This window comes from Caretta caretta, chromosome 1, assembly GCF_965140235.1.
Source record: "Caretta caretta isolate rCarCar2 chromosome 1, rCarCar1.hap1, whole genome shotgun sequence".
NCBI lineage: Eukaryota > Metazoa > Chordata > Testudines > Cheloniidae > Caretta > Caretta caretta.
The window spans coordinates 10,318,779-10,342,137 of NC_134206.1; the positions used below are offsets into that span (position 1 = coordinate 10,318,779).

At 43.9% G+C, this 23,359-nt stretch overlaps 1 protein-coding gene across 1 annotated transcript in view; it reads right to left on the reverse strand.

Moving 5' to 3' along the window:
* LOC125637428 (disintegrin and metalloproteinase domain-containing protein 9-like) overlaps nucleotides 1-23,359 on the reverse strand; it is a 107,013-nt gene that overhangs the window by 9,026 nt on the left and 74,628 nt on the right. The window contains exons 13-16 of the mRNA XM_048851833.2: nucleotides 20,309-20,398; nucleotides 18,789-18,981; nucleotides 12,485-12,590; nucleotides 3,926-4,109 (exon numbers count right to left, since the gene is read on the reverse strand). Of these exons, the coding sequence (XP_048707790.2) occupies nucleotides 3,926-4,109; nucleotides 12,485-12,590; nucleotides 18,789-18,981; nucleotides 20,309-20,398 (573 nt within the window). The remainder of the gene's footprint in view (nucleotides 1-3,925; nucleotides 4,110-12,484; nucleotides 12,591-18,788; nucleotides 18,982-20,308; nucleotides 20,399-23,359) is intronic.

Consider the following 23,359-nt stretch of genomic DNA (forward strand, 5'->3'; position numbering starts at 1 on the left):
GGCACTGGCATCACTGAGTATGCCTTTGTTGCTTCCAGTGCAGGGAGTGGGGTTGACACCAGAGTCAGCATTGGTACTGAAGTAACCAATGATACCAAAGTTGAAGGCAGTGACTGCCAACATGGCAACACTTGTGGTGCCAGCCATAGGGGGTACCAAAGTTCCTAGTGCCATAGAGATCCTTGTGCTGGGTCTGGTACTGGCCCCATTTCCACTGAGTTTGGAAGGGAAGCATTTGGGTGAAGCACTGACAGACTCTTAAGTTCAGTGGCCTGGCCAGCCAATAGGGTTATAAAGGAGACAGCCCTGGCAAAGTTCTGGACCAACAGAGAGCTGAGGACAGAAAGGCAGAGGAGGTCCGCTATTGCCTGATATGTTGCCGGCATGGAAGTAGCTGGTGCCACTGTTGCCCTCATTGGTATCAGACTCAGTGGATGCCTCAGGGCTGGAACCGGGGTTAACAGTACAGGATCTCTGACCTCCCTGGTTGACAGGACATGCTCCATGCCGTGCACCAGGATTCATTGCTTCTTCTGGGGGAGGGAGATAAGTCCTGAATGACCGAGGCCACTCCATGTCCCGTCTTACATGACCTTTTCCTCGGTGCACTTGATGGGGAACTACTCCTCTGCCTCCTCAAAGAGGTGCCAGCTCCAGGATGCGAAGTGGCAGCATTCTCTGCACTAGAGGGCAACCTCTGAGCTGATGAGATCCTCTGTGCCAAAGCAGGCTGCCTGGCTTCTTCAAGCAGGTGCTGTTTCAGATGAAGATACCTTGCCACTTGAGTCTATTTCGTGAACGATCTGCAAATTGAACACTACTCCTTGACATTGGCTTCACCTAGACACAGCAAATACTCCACGTGGGATCGTTCCCAAAACAACAGACAATGTTTAAATCCTGGTGAGGGCAACACCAGGGAAAACTTCAACAACTACCTAACACTAAATCTAAGTAACTATACTCAGGGTACTAATTAACGATATACAATTAGAGAACAAAGTCACTAAATAGAAGAAGGTGAAATAAAAACCACACAGAGCTCTGACTCCAGCTACGGGCGATAAGAAGGAACTAAGGGAGGCTCGGGGCAGCACTGCCTGATATAGCCAGTGCAGGGGCTATGGCCATGAGATTATTGGTGAGTCAGGCTCTGTAGTAATCCTGAGATCTAGTGAAGACACAGAGAGGTGTCAAGAAATTACTTGTAAGGGACATCAGTGCTGAGGAAGCCGGTGCCACATCCCTCCATATTGAAGATTCCACAGAGGCTGAAACAGTCAGTGGTGAGTGGGATTTATTTAGTAATGGCAGTGCCAATATAGATGGCACTGGGATGACCATGCTGAACACCCTGGAGCTGTGAGGGATAGTGCCAACAACTCTGGTGTCATGGTGGAGTGTAACAAGTGCATCTGTGCCCTCCTATCCCCTCAAGCCTTCGGTACCAGCTCAGAAGGTTTCTGGGATGGTTCTTTATGGTGATGCAACACTGACAGCTCTGACCCTGCTTCTTCCCATGCCAACTCCAACAGCACGATTAAAAAACATTTCCTCCTACCCAGCACTAGAGACAGAGAATGGTGAAGAGAAGCTGACTTGGAGTCCAGCTCTCTCAGTCCTTGGACAGCAGGGATCCCTAACTGACTGAAGGATTTTGTAGAGTCTCTTTTGGTTTCTTTGCTCCTCCTGAGCTTGGTGTCATGTCTCTGGTAACATGCCTCTGTTCAGAATCCACCATAAACCTCATGCATTTTCCATGAGGAAAATGTTTATTCTAGTTTGTCTCTCCTTCCATGTATATTTCTTAATAATTTGCATATTGGACACTTAGCAATGATGGGCTCTTCATCCAAACAGTAGAGATACCTGTCATGGGTCTCTGTCAGAGGAATACCCCCTCTCCCTCATCTCCCCAGACACTCCTCAACAAGAGGGGCATGATTTAAAGCCAGGAAATCTGTTAGACCTGCAAGAGAGGTCTCCCTACTGAATGGGGAGCAAGCAGATACCGGAGACAGTGTTGGTATATAATACTTTAAATGCTCTTTATTGATTATAAAACAAACCTTACTCCACATTCATACCCCAAACATACTATTCCAGAGTCCAAAGATCAGAGTGGTCCTGATGGCTAGTCGACATTCCTTCCATCAGGATAAGTTCATAAGATGCGGGGAGCCGGCGAAAACCACATCTATATCCAGATGGGGCTCTAGATCAATAAATGACTCTGATTTGCAGAAGTCATAGGCAAACATTTATAGTCCATTCTGTCGCGACATCGGTTCTTTGCCTTTGTTTACTAGGCCTTCTACGCACACAATTCCAAAGAGACAATCCTGGCCGGTCTGCCATGATCCAAGATGTGCCACTTCCTCCAGTTCTAATATAATTTTATATTAGTCCAGCTGGTGTTATTTCATTTTCTGATGATTTCCTGTATTTTTCTTGGAACATAAGATTGTTTTTGCACAAATAGTTCTAATAGTCCTTGACCTTAAATTCTTGTTTCAGTTGCTAACTTGCAACGCACGTATTCATGTCAAGCATGCGTCATTCATACCAGGCCGCAATGACCTATAACATACTACATTGTGATGAATATATATATATATATATATATATATCCCAACAAATCTAGGCTCAGCCATCATTCCCAGATACAGTCTATGCTCTATTATTTTTTATTTCTTTTTTTTAAAATATATTTTACTGCCAATGGGCTAAATGAAACATTAACAACTACAGGAAGTTAAACAAACTACAAACTTCTACTCTAACTACAAAGTAACAAAGTACAGTAGGGACACAATGTTATTCCAACTTTCTGTCTAAGCAGTGGGAAGGAACGGAGTGGCACTTGGGAGGGGGAGCACGAAGGTGTAGCTGGTACATTCTGAACTCCTGTGATGGGGCACACAAGCACCTTTAGTGGGATCCAATTTTGCAGTAACTCAAAGAAGAATGCAGACTTCCTTTTATGCTGTTGGGGAAAAGATACCAATACAGGAGTTAAAGAAGTTGTACAGAAATGATGTTGTTTATAAATTTCCTGGGCCTTTTTGCATTTTTAAAGACAAACTTTAAAGCATTTAAAAACCACAGCTGAGAAAGTGAGTATTATGCACCTAGTAGACTAGATTGTACAGTCATAAAATAAAAATATAGTCACAGAAAAACAGATAAGTAGCTAGATAAACTCCTGTACACTCACCCAATGGAAGAATGAAATGGGCCCAATCATCCCATCAGTCACAAGCATGTAACTGCTGGGACAAATACCCTCCAGGTTTTTAAGCACTATTTTAACATTTGAGGATTTTGCTTCTAGATTAATATTGCAAACCCAGACAGATACCCAGGCAGAGCAGGCTTATCTCAAGCCTAACTATTCTCAGAGCATGTTGCAAGATACACCTTTTTGTACAAGCCTTCTTCCTGGAACATTAGCATGTGTCTTTTTATCCTGTGCTGGCATATACAGAGAAAATGAAGATTGATTTAGACAGTTTAGCACATTCAGGAGAGTAGGAGACATCCAGAGTCAGATTTTTAAAGGTATTTAGGTGCCCAAAGATAGGCAGCTAGTGGGATTTTTTAAAGTGCCTAAGCACCTAACTTCAATTGAAATGGGAATTAGGCACCTAGGAGCATTGGAAAAATCTGACTCTTATCATCTCTCCACATACCCCACAAAAGGGAAGAATATCTGTTGCCACTAATCACTCATGTCTTTTGAAGGATTAAGAAGGGGGTACCTACTGGTCTGCCTAAGCCACCTGTGGAGAACAGGTTGTCCTCAGAAGTGTCTTAGAAGCTTTTCAGGTAAGGGGAGGGAAGGAAACTTAGAGAGGGGAACAAGGGTTCAAGTCCTCCTCTGTATTTAATCCGTTCACAAATCTAACCGTACTTACTACAGTACCTTGTTATCACCACATGTTGTGCCATCTCTCACCGATCCAATGTCTACTACCTCCATCCCAACACTAAATTCTGTACCCCAACATAAAACATTGCCAACTGGAGTCTGAACTATGGACCCACGATAATTGCTTTGAGGTATTTTTTTAACATTAACACACTGTAGTCTTCCACACAAGACATCTCTGAAAGAAAAACAACAAGAACAATTGCTTCAAGATTTATACAGACATTTGAAGAATTCTGTATGGGAGTTGTGGTGTATCTTACCATGGAAGATTCAGAATCACTCCCATAAGACCTTCCCTACATCCTCTGTGCCTTGATAATCCCACTAATAGCCCAGCCTATGATTACTGACCTTTCTGCCATGGAGGATTGTGTCCAGTTCAATCAGGAGCTCATCAATATGGTTGCAGTTGGTAAAGAGGTGAGGGCAGAACAATGTGGGTTGCTGCCTCTGCCTCCTAGGCTGAGAGCAATGGGGAGAGGTGTGCACTGCTGGCCTGATGCTCAGGAATAAAGAATTGAACTAAAGACCTGAATTTGGAACCTAGTCTATAAGCCTACTGTTCTACTCCAAGCCCTATTACCATTCTCTGTAAAGTGCTCTGGTATGTATGAATGAAAGTAAAGTGATTTACCTGACAATACCTGAATTTCTTTGAGATGTATTGTATATATATATATATATACACAATATATATATATTCTACTCTTGTTGCACATGAGCCACATGCACTCAAAATTGAAGTCTTTTGTCCAGCAGTAGTGTCTGGTGGGCCTTCCATAAACCCTGAGTGTCCTTGTGCTCGCATACCAAGGGCACAAAGGATGGAGCAGCTCCCAGTGAATTCCTTTGCCACTGCAGAATCTAGAGCTCTATACTAATAGATAAGATGGGCCATGAAATATATATATTTATAAATATATATTAAATAAATATATATATATGGACAACACATTTAGAAGAACTGCAGTTACTCCAGTTCTTTCTTTTTAAGGGCTTTTCCATATATATATTCCACTTTTGGTGACTCACAAGTAGTAACCCGAACTAAGTAGGTAGAAAAGACACATCTGACCTTGATGTTTCTACGATGGAATACTGATTTGTAAAAGTATGGATTGAACCCACCTAGCTGCCTGAAAGGAGTATGCTTTGTAAGAAAGCTACAGTAGTATGAGCCAGAATCCATCCTGTGTTAGAGTCTGTTACTGCAGCCATGTATTCTATTCTTTGCACCAGTGTTAATCTAGACTTTTCCTTGTTGGCTCTTAGGTGGACAGCAAGGAAGAAATGAAGAATCAGTTGGATGGTGGATTCCACCTACTGTGGTGACTTTCCCCGAACAAGCCAATAGTCCAGATAAATTACATTATTATACCCTATCTTCTTAGGTAAGACAACTGCTAGAAGCTTGATAAACACTACTGGCCTTGAATAGATACCAAAAGAGAGGGTCCTCTGAGACTATAGGGATTCTATCCAAGCTACAGGCTTAAACACTTCCTGTGCACTGGATGTGAAAGTGTGCGTCTTGCAAATTAAGAGTTGCAAACCAGTTTTGTGGATCTAGTGATGGAACAGTGGATGCCAGGATTACCGTTCTGAATCTGAAGTGATGGACGAAGGTATTGAGCTCCTTGAATCCAGAACGACGTGCCGATCTCCCTTCTTCAGGGTTATGAAATTATTGGAATAAAACCTTTCCCTCTGATATTGAGGCTGAGCCTTTTTTATTACTCCGAGAGACAGAAGTGAGAGCTCTCCCCAGTGCAACAGCCACCTTCCATGAGATGGGTCCCTGAAGAGGGAACAGGAAAGGTGGGGAGAGAATAAGAGCAGTATGGAACTGAATCCAGATGAGATTATTTCTAGGACCCAGCAGCCTACTGGTAAATTCCATGCATCATGGAAAAAGCAGAGATGCTTCCAAAGTGGGAGGGGAAGAAGGGTCTAGATCCTGTGAACAGACTGTAGTGCAACTCTTGATCAACCCATCACAATGGCTGCTTGGGTGCAGATGAAGATTCAGTTGAGACTGTGTCTTGAGACAGGTCTCCTCTTTTGACAGCATTGCCCCTTTCGAAGAGGCTCTGAAGTTCTTTGGTGGAAGAAAGTGCTGGGCAAATGTCTTTGTCTTGATGAATTGCAGGATCTTCCTTATTTCTCTTCGGGGAAGAGTGTAGATCCAAAAAGAGCAAAGAGTGGCTTGGGAGTCCTTCAGGAAGTGAAAGACATCAGCAGTCTATGTACTAAAATGTTCTGGACTGTCCAAAAGAAAGATCTTCCATGGTTCACTGGGTCTTTTGAGGAGATCTAGAACCCTAGAGCCAAGATATCCTCTTCATTAACACTGAAGTTGCCGTAGGTCAGGGTATGGTGTCAGCAGCATCCAGAGCTTCCTAGAGAGATGTTCTTGCAATTAATTGGTTCTGTGAAATTGATGGTTTAAACTCTTCTGATACCTTGAGGCAAATTTTTTATGAAGTGAGAGAATTTATTATAATTCAGAAAATTATAATAGGCACATAATGCCTAATAATTTGAAATTCTAAACTGAAGGCTTGCTGATGAATAACTTTAACATCCAAATAAATCAAGATGTTTTGGTATTTTTCTTTTGTTTTCATTTTTTGTTGTCTGTTCTTCTCACTGGCAGCAACTAGCACCACCAAGCCTGCTACCAAGTGTGTGTAAAAATATTTTTGTTAGGTTTTGTCTCTGGCCAGGAGGGAGTTTATAGCACTGTATACAGAAAGGTGGTTACCCTTCCCTTTATATTTATGACAAGGGAACAGGAAGATATGGCTATAAGCAAAGCTAATTTACTGGTCTGAGGCAGCTCCTGCTCAGAAATTTCCTCTGAATGTTCAGGTTGATGTACTGCTAGTTGAGAAACTGCAGTTTCCTGATAAGTAGCTGTCAAGGCTGATTCCCAACTCTGGCACTTCGAGTGCAGAAGTTGGGGGCCCACAAGGATTTTAAAAATTAATACTGGTCACTCCAGGCTGGTATTAAACTCCTAAGGTCACAGCTTCTCTCTGACCTTGGATAGGTACATGCTGCCACCACCCAAGTGCGAACCCCCCAACCTTTTGAGAACCCAGGAAGGAACACTTGGGAATTCCTTCCTGTGGGGCACCCTCAAGCCCTTTCACCCCCCTTCCCAGGAAAGGCTGAGAAAAATACAAAGGAAATCAGCTGTTGCCACCAGCTAATTAAACAACATATGCACAAACCTTTTAGGGACACAAAAATCCAATTCTGTTCTTAAAAAAGGTAAATTTTATTAAACCCAAAAAGAAAGGAAATACATTTGGAACTTAGGCTTTTTGCTAGATCTTAAAAGAAACAATTACAAAAATCAAGCATCAAGATAGCTCTCTTGAGGTTCAGCTTAAAGGTTACAAGCAAAACAAAAGCATCTGGGGTTAGCACAGAGGCGTCCACAAGCCAATAAGAAATAAAAGAAAAAACCCTAATCGCGTCTTCCTAGACATTCCCTAATTACTTACATATTTGGGGTTTCAGATAAGTAAGTTGAGGTATGATCTGATGCTTTTTCATACTTGATTTTAAAGCTTTTTACAGCATAGCTCCAAGCCCTCTCCTGCTCTGTCCCCTCTCTCTGGGGGGGGGGGGGGAGCGGAAGGGAGGGGAGAGACAAAGGGAAGTTTTTTCTCCCAATTTTAAAAAGTTCTAGCCCTCCCATTGGCTCTTTTGGTCAGGTGCCCACTCCCTTTCTTTTACCCAGCCAGGGAGACTTTTTAACCCTTCACAGGTAAAGCAAGCAGATAACAGCCATCAAGAGGGACTTTATAGCTAACTGGCTGGCTGGGTGTCCATAAAAGGCAGCTACGCCCCTTCATTTATCACAGTAGCAAAGGAGGACTTATCCTCGGAGGTGATTTAAAGGTGTGATGTCTCAAATGATAAGGACCCCAGGTGTTCCAATAAGGGTGTGCTGGGATGTTGTAGGGGGAGGGGCCCGGGGGTCATGGGACAGGATACCAGGGCATATGTCTACCCTCATACTCCCTAAAAGAACAAGATCTAAATGAATCCCTCAATTTCCAACCTAGTTAATTCACATGAAGAGGCCTTAGGGGAATAATGAATGGATCCCCTGTCTATTATGTTGTGACGCAGAAGACAAAGAGAATAAACATTCCAAGTCTAGGGGAGGGGCTGCCAAAGCTGACGTACTAGGCTGAAAGATAAGTCTAGGGAGCTTGTTCTGAGGAGACACCCAGTGACAGTGTGACAGTGGGCATTGGTACTGTCGAAGGAATGTTATTTCTTGCAGGCAGTAAAGGAGATTCAGGCTTCTCTGACACTCATAAATCCCCTGGTACCACCTACTTTCTTGGTACCAACCAGAATGGTGTTGCAAAAAAAAATCACACTTGATGGTGCCGATATGGTAAGTACCGAAAAAAATCAGTATCAATATAAGCTCTATCAAAGTGGTCATTACCAACGATGCTCTACCATGACAGCCATCGTTGGAGTGCTCGGTGCTGAAGTAGCCATTTATTTAGTATGTCATTGCAGTACTGGGATTCTGGTACCATGCTCCTTCAGAGGTACTGCAGTACTTTAAGACAGTGGAATCTCATTGGAACAGGAGCTATGGGGTGACTTGGACCTCTTCTTAATATAGGTTTATGTAGGTGATCTCCCTCTTTACCTGAGGAGTGATGCTCCTTTCCCTCTAAAGACTTAGTTCTGCTGGTCCTAGCACATCTGAAGCTGAAGCCTTGAAAGACAGGGCCCAGGAGCGAACAGATCCTGAATTCACAGGGACGCACCTGAGGTGGATTTTGAGGACTTTACACATACCTGGATCTAAAGCCGGTTGCATAGAGCAGTCTAACAAAAGCAGCCAGTACATTGCTGGCTGAGAGATCCTGATCTTGAGCACATGGGACACGTGCACACCAAGAGTGGAACATATATAACCTGTTCTTCAAAACCTCCAATGATGGAGATTCCGCAACCTCCCTAGGCAATTTATTCCAGTGCTTAACCACCCTGACAGTTAGGAAGTTTTTCCTAATGTCCAACCTAAACATCCCTTGCTGCAATTTAAGCCCATTGCTTCTTGTCCTATCCTCAGTGGTTAAGAAGACCAATTTTTCTCCCTCCTCCTTGTAACAACCTTTTACGTACTTGAAAACTGTTATCATGTCCCCTCTCAGTCTTCTCTTTTCCAGACTAAACAAACCCAATTTTTTCACTTTTCCCTCATAGGTAATGTTTTGTTCACATCTTTCCTAAAATGTGGCTCCCAGAACTGGACCCAAGACTCCAGTTGAAGCCTAATCAGCTTGGAGTGGAGCAGAAGAATAACTTCTCGTGTCTTGCTTACAACACTCTGGCTAATACACCCCAGAATGATGTTTGCTTTTTTTGCAACAGTGTTACACTGTTGACTCATATGGACAAGCACTTGTAGAAATAGTAGTTTTCTTGTTATTGTCATCAGAGTTCTGACAGGGTCTATTGTGGTTGTCCTGTTTCAGGTCAGAGCTCAGATGGTCTCCCTTCCATGCATAGGAGAGAGCTGATGAGAGACATTTTTTTCCTGGATGGGGAAGGGGGTGAAAAGGTAAGGGGAGCAGGACAGAGGCCAAGGAGAGAAAGCATGGAGATTTTGGGAGGGGAAGGCTGAGGAGAGATCAAGGAGATATGGAGGTGGGCTAAAGAAAGATAGGAGAAGGAGGAGAGAATGAGGGCGAAAGGAATAAGAGGATTTCCAAGACAGTTATGAAATGAGAGAACCTTTGAGCATTTGGCTAATCTAAAAAGGGTCTCTCCTGCTCCAGCTCTGCAGAGTCATACAACCCACCACCTAATGAACACAGTTAGTCTGCTCCCTTTCAAAAACTACATCTCTGAGGATAGATTCCCTGTCAGCCTCCCACCCAGGGTCATCAGCTTAAATATCCTCCTCCACATCAAGAGCAATGGAGCAGGAAGCTCTAACTGTGGTACACGTGGGGCCGATATGTAATAATTTAGGAAAACTGATCTGTATTAATTTATTGTATTTAACCAGGTCATGGGGAATGTTTGCTGTCTGACTATATTGAAATCTTTACTGTATGCATATGGGGGTTTAGGTGAATAGCGGGCTGTTAGAAGGTAAAACACCCACCTCCTGGTAAAAAGGGCAGGAAGTGAAGAAACAATGCCTGTGCTATTAAGCTGTGAAGATGCTGCTCCCAGGCACCAGATAAATTACAAGATTTATTTTGCCAAGATTTGGAGTTAACAGATCAAAACGACAACAAACAGTTAAAAAGTCACTCTCTAAAAGGGAGTAGGGGAGTTGTCAGAGAAGTATTCAGAGGAGCAGACTCACTCAGAGACAGGCCCTGCGGGATAGGTCTAAAGCAACTGGGTCTTCCTAAGCTTTCAAAGGTATGACAAGCTTTAGATAACACAGGTATATATGGCACCTTTAGAGACTAACCAATTTATTTGAGCATGAGCTTTCGTGAGCTACAGCTCACTTCATCGGATGCATCCGATGAAGTGAGCTGTAGCTCACGAAAGCTCATGCTCAAATAAATTGGTTAGTCTCTAAGGTGCCACAAGTACTCCTTTTCTTTTTGCGAATACAGACTAACACAGCTGTTACTCTGAAACAGGTATATATATAGACCTTTTATTGTTTTCAAATCTTTTTTCTCTTATGCTGTGCTGTGTTCCTGCTTTTAAGAATCAACAATGCTTTGTTTTAAGAAGGTTGTCTGGTTATTGTATAAAACATTAGTCACAACTCAAGGGAAGTTTTGCTGGGCCAAATTCAGTCAGGCCTGCTGACAAATCCTGGTTGTTACACACAGGGCTGTAGCCTGAGACCAGTCGGAAGGGTGGGATAATCATGGGATGCTACCCCAGGACAGGGGAAGTCAAGAGGGGAGTATGTTCAGAGAGACTAGAGGAGTCAAAGGTGCAGCGAGCTCTGTAACTGTGACACTAACTTCCTGGCTGTTTAGAAGAAAGGTGGATACACTGCAGTCAGGGAGCCTCAGTGCTGCAGGGAAATTCCACCCAGTCTGCAGGTGAAATAGGTTGTGTATTACTTTCAACTAAAAATTGAGAAGGCAGGACATACTGCAGGATGAGAGCCACATCTCCATCCAGTGATCCTTTGAATGAGAAAGGCAAAGTAAAATGGACACTTCTCTGGGCAGAACTCTGCATTAATTAATTCTACAGGAAGGAAAAGACTTAGGGATATAATCATCAAAATGAACCAAAGGCAAACCCAAACTGACCCATGGCAAAATCAAAGCTTGGCTTAGTTAACAAGAAAGTTATTACCACATACTGGGAGGCAGGACAAGTGGGCAAGATCAACTATCCAGCCTCCATTTACAGAGGATGAGAAATATGAGGCAAATAGGCCTGCATATACAAACTGAATCCCCAAATTATGATTATTTTTAGGAGGAAAATACTTTTTAATGTCTCAAAGTTAAAATCTAACTTTTCATCTAGATTGTGGGTGAAAAAATGCTGTTCAAAGTTGAGCCCCTGAGTACCAAAATATAAACGGGAAGTTACAGCATCTGTTTGTAGAATAAGGAACTGTGCTCTATGTGCATGGCTGAGTGTATGTACAATTGGTGCTTTCCTATTATTTCAGTTACAACTTTTTACCAGCCTTGCATTTTTAAAAAAATACATTTTTGAGTTGTGGCATTTTAGGATGGTTGATCTAACCTCTGTGAACTGACCCATGACTTCAACAGACTAAATACACTTTTCATCTATGTAATTTCTGAAATTACTGGATTGGGCTAGTTCTTCACTTACTTAGAGGTGAACTAATCAAACCCAATTGGGTAATGCCAGTGACCTTAGAAGGAGAGTGTCCCATTCTGATTCACCAAATGATTCCTGAGGACTTTCAAGGGGAAGGAACCACCTGGCTACCATCTTCAAAAACTGAAGGAACGGAAGAAGGCTTGCTGCTCACTTACTGGCTTCAAACCATGGCTTGCTTGCCTGCAATAGTTGTTACTATGACCTTGGCTGCAGGGCTCTGGTTATACAATGTTATCATGTCTGACAAAAAGGCCTGTGCTTCCCTCATCCTCCCAGAGGCCACTGAGGGGTAGGAGTCTAGTAACAAGCAATATGTAAGATTCAACATCTACAAGCAAGTAAGCTCTAGCCACCTGCAAGTCCATTCATATAAAACAGCAGAGCTGACAAGACCACTGACTAATCTTTTCAGCCATGTGTCAGCTCCTGAGGTAGAATGAAATCACAAGAGTTGTGACAGCCATTGCCACTGCCCAGGCTGGCATGTTGTAAACTACCTTTCAAAAACCAAAGCACCCTCCTCAAACCCACTGTGGGTGAAAATGAAATGCTTAAATAAACTGTACCTCTGGTGAAATGCTGCTGAGTCTCCTCTCACTTGTCTATGACTTATTCTTCTACACTACTTCTTAAAATGCGGTTTTTTATTTACAGTGATTTCTCCTGAGTACATTTTCCAGTAGATCATACAGATCAATGTAAACAACTTACTTGTGTTGGCACTTCTTGTAAGCAAGACCATCCCCACCACAGTTGCCACACCGGTCACCTTTAGTGTTCACTGTTTTGAAACAACTCAGTGGGGCCAGATGTGCTTCTGCAAAAGGGGGAGAGGAAAAGCACAAGGTAAATGACAAGGCAGAAATAAAGTGCATGGTGCATTGTACTAACCCCTCCAATCATTTCAAGGGCTTGAAGAAATGGAGGTTACTCACTGTAACCCGAGCTCTTTGCGATGGACTCGGCATAGTCACATGCATGGGAGGCACCGCCGGTGCAGCTGTGATGGTGGAACCTTTGGATAGCAGTGTCTGTTGGGGCACTCTCACACTCTCTTCTACCGCTGCCCTCATTGTTCCTGAATATTCTGAGGGCAGGACTGTAAAAGGGGACATGGCGCTCCATCCGCCTCAGTGCTTTCTGCTGCCTCCTCCAAATCCCAGGTTGTCTTTAGGACTTGGAGGAAGAGAGGAAAGTGGGGTAGGAGTGTGAATATGAAGAGTCCCTCTTCAGAAACACTGGTCATAAATGAGTAACCTCCATTTCTTCTTTGAGTGTCCTATACATATTCTCAGTCACGGGATAGTCAAGCATTACTCCTGTTAGACAATGGTGGGTCCTAATTAAAGAGGGATTGAAGTACTGCCCTGCCAAATTGTGCATCCAATTTGGGTGCTAAGTCCAAAGAATAGTGTTTTGTAAACGTGTGCATGGAACTTCAGGTTAAAGCCCTATAGATCTGTATGAAAGGAATATGTGTAAGGCATATCATTGAAGCTGCGTTGGTCCTAGTGAAATGCGACCTCATTTTCGGAGGGACAGGGTTCAATACTAAAGTGCTGGCCTCACGAAAGCACAACCTAACTCATTTTGAGAGTGTTGGAGATGTGATCACTTGACCCTTTTTATTAACAGTATAGGGAATGAATAGATGACGGCACTTTCTGAATGTACAGTCTGATTAAACTGAAGTCCCTTTTGCATCTAAAATGTGAAGCTTATTTCTCCTACATGTGTATGTAGGCTGGATAAAACTACTGGCAATTAAGCACTTCAGGTAGGAATTTGGGATAGGAATGTAGCACAACTTTGTCCTTATGCAAAACAGTGAATGGTGGGTCAGTCACAAGGGAGTGAAGTTCACTAACTCTTCTGGCAAATGTTATGGCTATAATGAAAGGTGCTTTAGCCAAGAGGTGAAATAAAGAGCTTTCTGCCATTGGCTCAAATGGAGGTTTAATTAGCTACGTGAGGACGATGTTGAGGTCCCGTGCTAGAGAAGGGTCTTTAACTGGTGGAAGGATTTTCTTAACCCTTTCATGAATCTCTTAACTGTGTTGTGTGTGAATACATGAGAGAATGGTATACTGATATAACTGCTAGATGCAAATTAACTGATGATAAAAAGAGACCTGAGAGTTTCAGCTGTAGCAAATATTCTAAGATATGCTGAACCGGGGACATTGTTGGGGCTACATTATGACTGTTTGGCCAGAGAACAAATCTCTTCCATTTGAGGCTATTACACTCCAGTATTGATTCTTTCCAAGAGTTGAGTACGACATGTACTGGACAACAAGATTGTTCTATCAAAGCCCTGGCCATCAGATATACAGAATATAGGTCTGGGCAATCTACTTTTCTGTTAAGTCAACAGATCTGGTGTAAGAGGGAGAGATTGGTAAACTCCTTTTGATAGCTGAAGGGGGTCTGGGAAACACTGTACTTCTTTGCCAATCAGTGCCTGAAATATCTCATTTTTGAACAAGGTGTAATGTGTTACATATGTAGCTGAGGCCATAAAGGTCAATTTGCATTTGCCCTATATTACTGACTTCCCCAATCCAGACAACTAAAACCTCAGTGAGTACATAACCCTTTAACACCATGGTACCGTATGCCATAAAAACTAGAACAATATAAAATACATTAAATGGATTAAAAGTGAGCCAATACATCTTAAAGTGTAATTGTAAACGGGGAATCACCATCTAGTGGGGTCCTGCAGGGATTTGGTCTTGGCCCTGTACTATTTAACATTTTTATCGATGAACTAGAAGAAAACATGAAATCACCACCGAAAAAGAGTGCAGAATACACAAAAATTGGAGGAGTCGTACATAATGAAGAAGACAGATCAGTAATATGGAGCAGTATAGATTGCTTGGTAAACTGGGAAGAAATAAACAATATGCATTTTAATGTGCTAAATGTAAAATGTATACTTCTAGGAACAAAGAATGGGGGACTCTACCCTGGGAAGCAGTGAGTCTGAAAAAGATTTGGGGAGTGTGGTGGATAATCAGCTGAATATGAGCTTCCAGTGCAATACTGTGGCCAAAAGGGCTAATGCAATCATTGGATGCACGAACTGGGGAATCTCCAGTAGCAATAGAGTGTCAGAGACGCAAATATAGGTGGTCATGCCTACTCAGAACCAAAGTCAGAAGTGGGCTTCTGGCCAGAATTGGAGCTGAGGGTCAGAGCTAGGTTATCTCGAGTGAGGCAAGGCAAAGACAAGGCCAGAGCCAAGACAGGAACCAGGCTGGTTCCAGGGCAGGAGCAGGGCTGCGTCCCAGGCAGGTGCAGGGTTGGAACAAGGTGGGATCAGGGCTGGGAACAAGCAAGCAGAGGGCCGTGGGCAATCCAGTTTCTCAGGTTACTTCTGAGGGAGCTCTTGTAACAGGTCTGGGATGTGCATGTTCTTTACAGGTTCCCAAGACTGCTCATCTGGACCACAGCCTTCCCAGTCACCAGGTGCTGGTACTTTGCCCTAAATCGCTGTGAGTCAATGTCAAGGTTCCTCCCCCACGCTGAACTCTAGGGTACAGATGTGGGGACCTGCATGAAAAACCTCCTAAGCTTATCTTTACCAGCTCAGGTCAAAACTTCCCCAAGGTACAAAATATTCCACCCTTTGTCCTTGGATTGGCCGCTACCACCACCAAACTAATACTGGTTACTGGGGAAGAGCTGTTTGGACGCGTCTTTCCCCCCAAAATACTTCCCAAAACCTTGCACCCCACTTCCTGGACAAGGTTTGGTAAAAAGCCTCACCAATTTGCCTAGGTGACTACAGACCCAGACCCTTGGATCTTAAGAACAATGAACAATTCTCCCAACACTTGCACCCCCCCTTTCCTGGGAAATGTTGGATAAAAAGCCTCACCAATTTGCATAGGTGACCACAGACCCAAACCCTTGGATCTGAGAACAATGAAAAAGCATTCAGTTTTCTTACAAGAAGACTTTTAATAAAAATAGAAGTAAATAGAAATAAAGAAATCCTCCCTGTAAAATCAGGATGGTAGATATCTTACAGGGTAATTAGATTCAAAGCATAGAGAACCCCTCTAGGCAAAACCTTAAGTTACAAAAAAGATACACAGACAGAAATAGTTATTCTATTCAACACAGTTCTTTTCTCAGCCATTTAAAGAAATCATAATCTAACACGTACCTAGCTAGATTACTTACTAAAAGTTCTAAGACTCCATTCCTGGTCTATCCCCGGCAAAGACAGACTATAGACAGACACACAGACCCTTTGTTTCTCTCCCTCCTGCCAGCTTTTGAAAGTATCTTGTCTCCTCATTGGTCATTTTGGTCAGGTGCCAGCGAGGTTACCTTTAGCTTCTTAACCCTTTACAGGTGAGAGGAGTTTTACTCTGGCCAGGAGGGATTTTAAAGGGGTTTACCCTTCCCTTTATATTTATAAAAAGAAAAGGAGTACTTGTGGCACCTTAGAGACTAACCAATTTATTTGAGCATGAGCTTTCGTGAGCTACAGCTCACTTCATCATGTAGCTCACGAAAGCTCATGCTCAAATAAATTGGTTAGTCTCTAAGGTGCCACAAGTACTCCTTTTCTTTTTGCGAATACAGACTAACACGGCTGTTCCTCTGAAACCTTTATATTTATGACAGTCAAGGATTCAGTGGACCAAGTATTCCTCCTTTCCATAGACTGTTATGGGCTTTGGTTGGCAGGTTGGAACAGTTTGAGTTTGGATTCTCAATGCAGGGCTTTAAAAGTGAGATGTGAAAGATGGGGTAGATCTTCAAGGACTCGGGCAGCTGTAACCTCTGGGTTTACCTGTTTTATAATCTTGAAAGGGTCCAGGTGTTGGTAGTCTAGTTTGGCGGATAGGTGGCTCAATTTAAGGTTCTGGGTGTGGTAGAAAGAGAGAGCCTGAGACATGAGGCCTTGTATAAGAAGCCCACTCTGAGGCCTGAGGCCTGAACTAAGGTAGTGGTCAAGCCCTGCTACTATAAAGCAAAATTACCAAAAGTCAGGCTGTGAGCAGAAGCCAGGCTCTGTCTGCGTGCTGGCTCATGGACACTGGCAAGAACAGGGCTGGTATTGCAAAAACACACACATTCCTGAGAAGCGCTAAGCACAGGACACTCATGCAAGCACATTCCAGAAGGGTGGTACCAAGTATGGTATGAAAACACTCCCCTAAGATGATACAAGGACACGCTGACCCCCTCTTAAAGATAAAGTCAGATAACAGGGTGATGGATATAGATGATTAGATTGAACCAACATGTACAGGGTAAAGGGTGGTAACTAACCACATCAGAGGGGCAGTAACTAGCTACATCAGAGGGCAATATGTAACTTGTTTGTATCAGTGTATAAAATGGAGTCTCAGAGGGAGTGTCTTTGGCCATCCTAGGGGGGAATGCAAAGTCCCGCCATTCACTGAGCAGAGTCCATTGTTACAGGAATACACATATTAGTGGTCCGGTAGAGTCTGTGGGATAGTAGTACTGTGCTTTGTTGACAATAAACCTGGCTGGGTGCCTTCACTACTAATCTGAGTCTTGTGGTCTTTGTGGGCAGTTCTATCAAGGTCTGCTGTGTCCACTACCTGCTCAGAGCTGGGACAGCACACTGAAAGAACACACACACAGCCAACATCTGACAACATTGGGCAGAGACCCACACCTTGTCCCCTACAGCCAGATTGGGGGCAGCCTGATGATCTTGGTCCACATGGTGTTAATAGGCCTTTTTGACTGTGTTCCCTGAGCTCCTGGTGCACCTCATGTAGGTGGGAGGCTAAATCCATGGCGGCCAGTACTGGGGAACTTATGGGTAAGTGGGGCTGAAAACTATAGTTTGCAAAGGATGTGCTATATTGGGTCATGACATGATTTGCATTCTTATATGTGAACTCAGCACAGCACAGCAGGGGGAGCCTGAAAGGAATCAATTGCAAAACATTCCAGCATTCTAACGCTGGAGATTGCATTTAGTTATATTGTGATACATGCCTTAAAATGTAACTGAAATGAAAAACTGATTTGGCTAAAAGTGAAAATCTATTTATGATATGAGAATGTGTATATGTACTGCACACTTAAATGCTGCACAGTAAAAACAGTGAACAAACACTGAGTATCATTGTAAACAAAGCAAACACCTGGCAACTGGAGATTTTACACCTATTTGCAACATTAACCTTTCAGACCAAAGTAGGAATTGAGGGTGATTTACATTCTTTCTGGGTATCTCAATACCCCATCTCTTATGCTCCAAAATGTAGCCTGGCCCCTCAACATTTCTTTTGTCCTCAGTCTGTCCTACTCCCTCTACTCTTTAAAGTGAGCCCTTCCCATATCAATAGTCTGGATCTAGCACCTTCTGTAGTCAAAGATGACTCCCTTACCACTTAAGCAGGCATCTCATCCAACTTTCCCAAATCACCTATTCCCAAACGCCAGCTGCTTTGCTATCAAGGAGCCACTCCCGACCTCTACTGTTACTTCCTGGGTTGAGGGAGTGTGAAGGATCTAGCAGCAGAAGTTGGGCACATTATGAATGTTTAGGTATGACAGTTGGGTGACCAGATGTCCTAATTTTATAGGGCCAATCCCGATATTCGGGCCTTTGTCTTATTTAGGAGCATATTACCCCTCTCCTTCTGTCCTGATTTTTCACACTTGCTATCTGGTCACCCAATATTACAGTGACTGGTGCTATAGAATAAACTAACATGTAGGTATGATGTTCAAGATTCACTAATTAGACAGGATAAGTTCAGGGAGAAGGGGGGTTTGCCAGCAGAGGACAGGCAGTGTCACTCAAGACTCACTGCATCCAGGAATCTTGACTTGACATTGCCTCCCAGTAAGCATACAAACTCTCCCTTCCTCTATGGCAGAGACACCTTCCCAAAAGGAGAATTAGCCCATCCCCAGATGGCAGCCATTTAAGAAGTTACCAGTTTCCTAAGAGTTAAGTGATGCTATTATTTATTTTTATATACAGCCAGGGAAAACTTGCCTTTGCCAAATATAGCTTTGCACTGTCTCTCATGGCTGGGGCATCTCCTTTGGAAACAATGGACATTGTCACCACACGGAGTTCCATCTTGCTTAAACACATCCTTTGGGCACCATTCTGAAGTCCCATTGCAGTACTCAGGTAGGTCACACTCACCAATTCTTTCTCTGCATATTTTCCCTTCTCTATGAAACTGTTGAAAATAATAATACAAAGATCTGAAGGTGATTTCTCTCAGGAAGCCTATCCCACAGGCTGTCATTAAAATGTTGTTTTAGCAGTTCCCTAACATCTAACCTGTAGTTACTTAGCCATTTGTCTTAACACAGCTCAGGTAAAAGGAAGATGCAAAATAAATACATTAAGTAGAACTCACTTTCTTGGTCTTATGTTGACATTTATCACAGTGCATTCCAATTCTAATCTTTAAAATAATTGTAATTCTTTTCCACTCCAAAATGATGATTAAACTCTTAGTGCTTTTAATAATTAACAATGATCAAAGAAAATATTGATTCTTGCCTATCTATTCATTTTCTTTTGCATGTTGGGTCTGCCGAGGCTAGGCCTGGGGTCACATCACTAACAATGCACAACAGCTGGAGTTAACAGTCACTGGTAAGTGGGGGAAGGGACTCAGCCAGCAATTTACTGAACAAGCACTTCATATCTTTTTACAGCATTAGAATGTCTGGCGTAAATGAGGGTCAGATCAGCAGATCCCCTATGTCAAAGAAAAGAAACTGATAGCTGAGGGGTGGGCAAACTTTTTGGCTGAGGGCCAAATCAGGGTTGCAAAACTGTATGGAGGGCCGGGCAGGGAAGGCTGTGCCTCCCCAAACAGCCTGGCCCCTGCCCCCTATCCGCCCCCTCCCACTTCCCGCCCCCTAACTGCCCCCCTCAGAACCCCTGACCCATCCAACCCCCCCGCTCCTTGTCCCCTAACCACCCCCCCAGAACCCAACCCCCTTCCTGTCTCCTGACTGCCCCGACCTCTATCAACACCCCCGCTCCCTGACAGGCCCCCTGGGACTCCCACGCCTATCCAACCCGCCCTGTTCCCCGTCCCCAGAACCTCCGCCCCATCCAACCGCCCCCTGCTCCCCCGTCCCCTGACTGCCACCTGGGACCCCCTGCTTCTTATCCAGCCCCCCCGCTCCCCGCCCCCTCACCATGCTGCTCAGAGCAGCAGGAGCTCGCAGCCCAGCCACCTGGCCGGAGCCAGCCATGCCATTGTGCTGCCCAGCAGGAGCGGTGGGCCAGAGCTGAGGCTGCGGGGACGGGGGACAGCAGGGGAGGGGACGGGGGCTAGCCTCCCTGGCCGGGAGCTCAAGGGCCAGGCAGGATGGTCCCGCGGGCCAGATGTGGCCCGTGGGCCGTAGTTTGCCAAACCTCTGTGATAGCTTGACAGGTAGGAATTAAACCTCTCTCTTCTGGAGTACTGAAGCTGCTGAGCCTGTGTATCTGGGCATCAACATGAATGATTCAGGTTGCTAAAGGTTATCACATTTTTATCTCACCTGACAGTTTTCACAGCAGAGTCCAGAAATACAGGCAGCACCTGGCTTTACCGTACAATTGGCTAGGCAACAACCATTCCGTAGGCACACCTTCAAATACAAAATGAAATAGCTCCTCACTATAACAATCTGCTGCAGAGTTCTCCTGGCATAGCACTGCTCTCATACTTTATCGTTTTACTGAATGTCATTAGTGCTATTTCTTTCAAATAGTAATAAAGTTAGTGAAGTTGAGAGACAAATTCCCATTCCCCACCAGAGTTCAAATCATATAGATTTAAAAGAAATATTAAAATTTTAGATCCAAATGCTACACAAGAAATCCAAAGAGAATGCTACCGTCTAGAGAGGAAGTATAGTCCAGTGGTTATGAGAGTAGCCTAGTACTGAGAAGACTGGGTTTATTTCCATGCTTTGCTGTAATCTTCATGTGAGCTTGAGGACAAGACACTCAGAGAACGGAGGCACAGAAAAACTATTTGTGAACAGGGATAAGAGTACTTCCCTATCTCCTTGGGGTCTTATGAGGATAAATACATTTAAAAGATTGTGAGGTGTTCAGATTCTACAGTGATGGGGGTCACATAAGTACCATAGACGGATGTAATATTTCTAATGATTTGAAGACATGTGCAAACAATCTTCAATAGTTTTATTTTATGTATGCTTTTAAAAGCAGATTCACCAGGACACTAAAGAAGCATTCAGCAGCCAAAGCGCACTCGAGAATCTGGTGCTCAATTTGTAATTTACCTGCTGGTTTAGAGGGTTGCATTAGTGAGACTGGTCCTATGTGCAGTTAGGTATGGGGATAGCGTAGTCCCGGGGTCTCAAACTCAAATGACCACGAGGGCCATACGAGGTCTAGTACATTAGCCCGAAGGCCGCATTACTGACACCTCCCCCCATGCCGCCCTCGGCCCCACCCCCACTCCACCCCTTTTATGAGGCCCTGCCCCTGCCCCGCCTCTTCCCACCCCTTCCCTGCCCCCATTCCAATCCCTTCCCTGAGGGCCGGAGCTGCTCTAGGTAAGTGCTGGGTGGGACAGGGGGACCGCAGGGAGCTGGCAGGCCACAGGAAATAGCCCTGCGGGCTGCATTTGGCCCACAGCCCATGTGTTTGAGACCCCTGGCGTAGTCCCTGAGTCCCAATGTTTCTGGGTTTTAAGGGCTTCCCCTGTACCCCCGTCTTAGTTCTCCTGGTACTGCTGCCAAAATGGGAGTGGTGCTAAGGCAACAATGGCATGGAGAGCCTTACAGGCACTGATGCAGCCATGGAACCTTTAAAGAGCAGTGACAGTTGGGCCAAGTAAACTAGATGTGTCCAGTCTCCGCTCGGACCACTGAGTCATTACAGCCAACAGCACTGTTGCATACAGATTAGCTGCAGAAGAAATTTGGCAACTGGTGTAGTTAGTACTGATGTCACAATGGCCCCAGTGAAGAGTTACCCAAGCTCTTAACCTGAGCCTATTAACGGCCTATTATGGTGACAAAGGTGTTGGTAACAACTTCATAATGTAGGTTGAGTTCCATTCTGCACTTACAGCAGGGATTCAACTGCTTTGGTATACATGAAAAATACAGCACCTCCTTCCCAAAATGGTAGCACTTACTCTCTCAATAGAGACTGAACTAATTTTCTAAGAATTTACAATTTTAATTAGTTCATGGGTTAAAATTAACGATAAACTAGGTCCTTTAAGAAATTTAGCCTCCCCAGGGAAGAACCCAAGGAAGGCAAAGAGGATACAGATGAGTCATTTATGTCTAAGCTAAAGAGCTTATTCCCATGAGCCTCTGGGGTTGCTGGTAGGGAATCATAGAATCATAGCACTGGAAGGGACCTTGAGAAGTCATCTAATCCAGTCCCCTGCACTCATGGCAGGACTAATCCCTGACAGGTTTCTGCGTAACCTACTCTTAAAAATCTCCAATGATGGAGATTCCACAACCTCCTTAGGCAATTTATTCCAGTGCTTATTCCACCTTGACAGACTAAAGAAACCCAATTTTTTCAATCTTCCCTCCTAGGTCATGTTTTCCCAGACCATTAACCATTTTTGTTGCTCTTGTCTGGACTTTCTCCAATTTTTTCACATCTTACATGAAATATGGTGCCCAGACCTGGATACAATGCTCCAGTTGAGGCCTAATCAGCGTGGATTAGAGCAGAGAATTACTTCTCGTGTCTTGCTTAAAACATAAGAACATAAGAATGACCATACTGGGTCAGACCAAAAGTCCATCCAGCCCAGTATCCTGTCTACCAACAGTGGCCATTGCCAGGTGCCCCAGAGGGAGTGAATTTAACAGGTAACGATCAAGTGATCTCTCTCCTGTCATCCATCTCCACCCTCTGACACACAGAGGCTAGGGACACCATTCCTTACCCATCCTGGCTAATAGCCATTAATGGACTTAACCTCCATGAATTTATCCAGTTTTCTTTCAAACCCTGTTATAGTCCTAGCCTTCACAACCTCCTCAAGCAAGGAGTTCCACAGGTAGACTGTGCGCTGAGTGAAGAACTTCCTTTTATTTGTTTTAAACTGGCTACCGATTAATTTCATTTGGTGGCCCCTAGTTCTTATATTATGGGAACAAGTAAATAACTTTTCCTTATTCTTTCTCCACACCACTCATGATTTTATATACCTCTATCATAGCCCCCCTTACTCTCCTCTTTTCCAAGCTGAAAAGTCCTAGCCTCTTTAATCTCTCCTCATATGGGACCCGTTCCAACCCTAACCATGTTAGTTGCCCTTTTCTGAACCTTTTCTAATGCCAGTATATCTTTTTTGAGATGAGGGGACCACACCTGTATGTAGTATTCAAGATGTGGGGGTACCATGGATTTATATAAGGGCAGTAAGATATTCTCTGTCTTATTCTCTATCCCTTTTTTAATGATTCCTAACATTCCGTTTGCTTTTTTGACTGCCACTGCACACTGCGTGGACGTTTTCAGAGAACTATCCACGATGACTCCAAGATCTTTCTCCTGATTAGTTGCAGCTAAATTAACTCCCATCATATTGTATGTACAGC